Genomic DNA, 6,181 nt, shown 5'->3' with positions numbered 1-6,181 from the left:
GAGCACAACCCCCACTCCCTATCCCCCTGTGCTCCTCGGTGGGAGGAGGTGGAGAAATCAGGAGTGAAGTTGAGCCTGGGAAGAAGGGAGGGGTGGGGGGAAGGTGTTTTTTTAAGATTTGGTTTTATTTCTCATTATCCTACTCTGATTTGATTGGTAATAAATTAAAATTAATTTCTCCAAGTCGAGTCTGTTTTGCCCATGACAGTAATTGCTGAGTGATCTCCCTGTCCTTATCTCGACCCAGGAGCCTTTCATCACGCTTTCTCTGCCCTGTCCAGCTGAGGAAGGGAGTGATAGAGCGGCTTGGTGGGCACCTGGCATCCAGCCAAGGTCAACCCACCACAAATTCTTACTTTTGGAAGATTCTTTATCCGTGCTACATTCTTACTTTTATGGATTCACATATTACAGGGAGGCATATGCCATTTATCAAGACGTTAATGACTAGTAGTTATGTGTCCAGATACTTTGTAACCACTGAGCTGCCCGACAACAGAGGTCACCGAAAGACAGATGACTTACAAACCAGTTTAAAGATCTCCTTGCACTTTCTCTTTTTAAGAGCAACAGCAGGGCTTAGAACCTTCTGATATTTCCACATTGGGATTATTGTCCCCTCTTTAAAATTCTTTCTACCAGGAGCCTTCCATGATTTACTGGTAGTCTTCAAACAAAAAAAACCTTCCTAACAGAACATCCATTGATTGCTACAGTTATTTAAAGGCTAACAATAAAAAAATCATAGACTTCAGTCTCCATCAAGGCAGAGAGGAAACAGTAATTGCAATTTGTGAGCCTCCTGCCGTGGGTAAAGGAGCTCAGGCTGGGAGAAAGGAAGCTCAGCAATTTTAGTGGCTGTCACAGTGGATCTGGATGAGATGTGCCGATTCATTCATACATCATCCTGTGATAGAGAATTTGTCGAGGTGAAAAGATGGGTGTGAGGCAGAAGCATGCCCAAAGTAATATCGGCTCTGAGGAGGACCACCAGATAAAAGCGTGAATATATGGGAAGCTGTACAGGAGTGTATTTGGTGGCTGGTAGTCATGCCTCTCTAGGTGGACAGACCTCGAAAGAAGAGACCTTTTCTGCAAAGATGTAGCAGCAAATAATACGGGTTTTTGCCCTGCATGTTTTGCCATACCCAAGTCTTGGATTAAAAAAAAAAGAAGTAATACGAGTGTTAATATAGTAACATGCATTATTCAACTCTTTCTTCTGCCAAAGGAAAGGAAGGAGGCATTGGGACAGCCACATATTTTAGGAGTTTCCTTCCCCTTTAATCAAGGGCAGGGAGCAGCAATGTGACATTTCCCTGTATTTAAAAAGAAATAAAAATAAAAATGGGGATATGAATTAGCAGATTCCTAGCTTGGAAAATGCTTGCTCTGCCTTTAGATACTAACAACTGTGAGGTCCCATCAAACCTCAGACAAGCTCCTCCTCTTCTTGCTGTTCTCCACTATGAATTCTCAGTTTGATAGGGTGGGGATTGCTACCAGCCTCAAAGAAGGTCAGTGATGCCCTAGATCAAGAATGAAACATGGAGGCCTTTTTCTCAGTTTTTAACAGTCTCAGAGCTGAATTTCCCTTCTACCTTCCGATATACACATAGGGGTGTATGGACTAATCACCATGAGACAATGTGCAGATAAAAGAGGACATGAAAGCGGAGCTGAGTGCCAAACTTTATGATGGATGAGTCTGAAAGTCATTTGTTCTTACCTAGCGTAACACAGAAAGACTAATACATACATACATGGAGTATTCATCAGTTTACTTATCACAGATCTGATTTTGCTGTTGTTGAATTGAAAGGGAGTTTTTCCTCTGACTTTGCTGAAGGGTAGATTCAGCCCATTGTATATAAAGTTAATTCATTAAATGTAATTCTGTATTGTCTCTTTTTTCAGAATGCTTGAGGATGATTTGAAACTCAGCAGTGATGAAGATGACAATGAACAGGTAAATACATGTGATATAAGTGCATATAATCTGAAAAAGTTGTTTCCTCAGTTGAATGTGATTGCATGTTGGTTTACTGTATTTGCATCAAAAGCATTTTGGGGTGCTGCAGAATCCATTAGCTTAAATCTTGCTTGTGCATAGAACCTCTGAGGGAGGAAATTTATTCTTAAATAGGAATGCATTTTGTTAGTGTCGCTGAATTAACTTTGTGAAGTGGATTAAACTAAACCAAAACATGACTTACTAGCCTTGGAATAAGAGACCGCACATGGTATCACCCAGGAATAGCTGATGTGCTCTGAGTTTCCAAACTAACTGTGGAGCAGCCTCCACTTGTTTCGCAATCAATTTCTGAAATTGATGACCTTTTTGGAAGTGGATGTAAAATGACCACATCAGGCAACTATCACAACTGCAGAGTTGGTTTGCACTCTGCAATTCATTTGTACAACTGCACCCGAGAAGATTGGGTCCGTAAGTTTTGTTCCAGTCAGTGAGTAAAGGGCTGGGGAGTCCATAGTTAGTAATCCAGTGATTCCCATTTGTGAGAGGGAAAATCCTCAGTTTGTAGCTATAAATCAATACTGAAAGTCTCTCAACCTACTTGGGACATTAATGAAGATTCATTTTCAAAAAACTGGCTCATGTCATTCTCTACCCTTCCCACTTTATAAATATTTATGGATAATGCTGGGAAATAAAGCTGGTGACATTCATATTCTCAACATTCTTATCAGAAAAAAAAAAAAGAGAGTTTGGGTTAAATTCATCCTTCATGTTACTTTATATATGCAATAGGTTCAAATGTGTAAACGTCTGCAATAGAGAGGAAGGTAATGCTATAATTCAGCATAAGATCATCTGTTCAGCCTGGGAAATGTTAATTATAAGTCGATCTTTCTTTCTTATTTATTTTTAAACCACCTAAATGTTTTCCTTCAACCTACCTAATCCGTCCTTTACCATCATGCCAGGAAAGATTTACCTTCTGGTGTCAGTTGACCCCTTAGTCATACAAGTCAGTATTTTTTAGCACCGAGATAGACTTGCACTCTCATCTGAAGCCAGAGGATCAAAAGCCTGTATTTGTGCAATGCGCTGTTGTAAAAACATGGTGGCTTATGAAAGCAGCAGGTTTCCTGATCTATTGGAAACTTGCCCAAATAGTCCTATAAAATGACATTGTGATACTGAGATGCCCAAAAATATAGAAATGGAAATATATTATCAGGTAGGAGTTATTTTTGTTTTCCTACAGTATTAGTTTTCTAGTGACTTAAGTAGAATTATTCCAAATTTACACAATTTACACTGCTAAGATGAAATCATGTATCATTGTTGAATGAAGAAGCAAATGCCTGGACCAGCGTTTGGTGACATCAAACAAAAAGCCCTCACTGACTTGAATAGGTGTCATCTCTCATGTTAATCCCAAGCAGGAAAGGCATGGTTATGTCTGCACTGCACAGTGGAGGATTAATAGCTCTCAAAACATCATTGCTGTTGTGTGGTACATGCGTGCCTCTTACGCAAAGGCAGCGTCATGCTCGTGAACAGTGTCACATTGCTCCCAGTTCAGGGGCTGCAGCCTGAGTCTTTGTGTGGTGGTGATGTGCCCGAGCTGTAGGAAGCCTCAGACTGCACCAAAACTTCATGTGACTTTCCAGTAATGCCATTCACAGCATAAGCTGCAGACGGACAAGAGAGCACAATAAGGACCATTCATGTAGTTTCTCAAAATTTTATAGTACGTAGAAAATGTTTTTCCTTTTCGCAGTGTGAGCTTCATCTCACTCTAAGTGATTAGAATTGATTCAAATCTCCTAAGCTCTCCCAAATACCTTCTTAAGAAACAGATTATGGTCTGAATATTTAGGGATTCCAAACGTGAATGCTTCCAATCATGTAAAACATAAATGAACTGTCTGGACAGGAAGCACGCTGAGCATATTTCTTAAATGCCCTGCACTTCAAGGGAAACCTTCACCTTTCCTACGTACCCCACATATGTATGGTTGCATCTCTTTTATTTGTATTACAGATAGAGGGTATAGACAAAGTTATACACATTATAGGAAAGAATCGTGCAGCTTTTTAGGTTTCCTGAATGAATGACTGTATGTGTCTGTCCTTTAGATTTTTGTCACACACTGCATCCTGGACTAAGGCCTTGCAAAGCTGAGCAGCGTGGCTCTGCTGCATCACTCACACATTACACTGGCAGTGCCTTCACACTTTAGCAGCTTCTGCTGTATCTCTTTAAAGAGAGGGGATTGGAAATGGAAATAAAGGTTGGTCTGCCCACTGGTCAGACACATAAACATCAACAAAGTAACTGCAATGGTTTCTGACTGCAAAGTGTTTTTTCCAAAAAGTATATAAAATATTCATTCATGAGGGACAGATCAAGGCAATTACAGTATGTGAATTTTACAATGTTGAATGTTCAGCTGTGGAGCCCAAAGTTAGAAAAATACTTCTTTTTTAACATAAAGATTTTGCAGTCAAATAACCATTGTAATTCAGCTGTACACACATGCGCATTCTGACAGGGAGAGTAAAGATTAAAACTCTCAGCTCAAAACCATTCTAACAGTTTATGCAACATTTCTGTAAGGAAATGTAATCATTGTCTTTACAATCTTTCTGGGTTTTTTTTTTGCTATAGGCTTGCAGCCAATGTGAAGCATGAGCTGGCATTTACTCATTTTTATTAATAAAAACACAGTATGTAAAAATCAAGTTTGTTATCTTTATCTCTACTTGTATTTCAAGGAAATTGAAATTCTTTGAGAATGATAGTCAGTAGGGAGCCCTAGGATTTGTCCTTTGAGAATTGCTAGGCACCCTTCAATCTTTACACGGTGGGGGCAGTAGTGACACTGATCCATAAATGCACCTTGATCTCAACTTTTAGTGAATGTCTGTAGTATGTGGAGAGAGTTTGGTCAATCAGCCTGTCTTCTGACACTACCAGTAGTCCGTTTGTCATGGTGGAAGATTGTTAGAAGCTTGTCTGCAAGAAACAAAGCTCTTCTGTCTTATTCTCTCACTCCTGTAAACGAGCACACTTACTTCTGAGCTGTATTGCATTTGTTTAGGGGTCTGTGGACCTTGTGCTCTTTCAGGTGTTAAACATCTCCTTCCTTTTCTCCCCACTGCTGAGGAGAAACCCAACACACATGATAGCTCCAGTGAGTCATATAATTAAGAAGTTGAGCCTGATTTCTGGATGAGAACTACTAGACTGAAGTCAGTGGAAGGTATTTATTCTATAGATAGTATTAGCAAGGCTGTTAGTGAACATGCTGCCCACTTCTGGCATTCACTTTTCAAACAGCATTTTGAATAACTGGAAATTGTTCCTAAGAGTTATAAACTTGATCTGGAGAACCCTCCTTAATATAAGTGTTAGGTCTTTTTTGGTTCGGCCAAAAAGAGTTAAGGCACGCATGATGATGGCCTACAACGTGTCACCAAGAAAAAACTTCCTGAAAGGAGGCAATACACTTTAGTTTCACCCCAGAGGGCTTAAGAGGCTTCAGCAAGTGAGAGCTGACTGGAAATCCAAACTACAAGTGCCAAACTGCTGCAAATCACGTGGAAACCTTGTGTTCCCTCTCCTTTTAGACTTCTGGCAGTTGTGGGCTTGATGTAGAAGTTGTCAGGTGAATTTCTTTGGGCTGTGACATGCAGGAGGTCCAATGAGATGTTCATTGCAAGTCCCTTCAGACTTCAGATCTGTAAAGCTTTGGATCATATTGATCTTTGCAATAGAGCGCGAGGCAAGTTACAAGTCACTCCAGCTGCAAACTCCCATCATCACTTTTTGGGCCTCGCTTGGAGAGACCGCAGTTACCGCCTACATCTAATACACGTAAACACACCCCACAGTATCTTCAGTGTAGGGACTTCAGAGCTGGCCGTATGACACGTGCTTTGTCCCATAGACAAAATGCTGATTCTTATGTCTCATTGCGGGTGATTTGGGATTAAAGACACACAGAAAACGACGGGTTAGATCTGGAATCAATTTTCATTTACAGCTGAGAAGCAGTTATTGATGCTGTGCTCACAGTTCAATAAAAGATCTAAAGATATAGACCTTGTGTTTCTCTTTCAATATAAGCAGCATAATCAGTCTCAAATGTTTTTACAAAGAAAATTGTATTGACAGTTTTATTAAAATTGCTGTCTTTAAAGTTTTAA

General features: G+C 40.1%; 1 protein-coding gene across 1 annotated transcript in view; it reads left to right on the top strand.

Moving 5' to 3' along the window:
* AFF2 (AF4/FMR2 family member 2) overlaps window positions 1-6,181 on the top strand; it is a 251,957-nt gene that overhangs the window by 154,646 nt on the left and 91,130 nt on the right. Inside the window, exon 7 of the mRNA XM_019471047.1 lies at window positions 1,918-1,969. Within this exon, the coding sequence (XP_019326592.1) occupies window positions 1,918-1,969 (52 nt within the window). The remainder of the gene's footprint in view (window positions 1-1,917; window positions 1,970-6,181) is intronic.

Source organism: Aptenodytes forsteri, unplaced genomic scaffold (genome assembly GCF_000699145.1).
Source record: "Aptenodytes forsteri isolate BGI_AS27 unplaced genomic scaffold, ASM69914v1 Scaffold143, whole genome shotgun sequence".
NCBI lineage: Eukaryota > Metazoa > Chordata > Aves > Sphenisciformes > Spheniscidae > Aptenodytes > Aptenodytes forsteri.
Note: the sequence above shows the minus strand (reverse complement) of the source record. Positions and strands in the feature narration are given on the sequence as shown.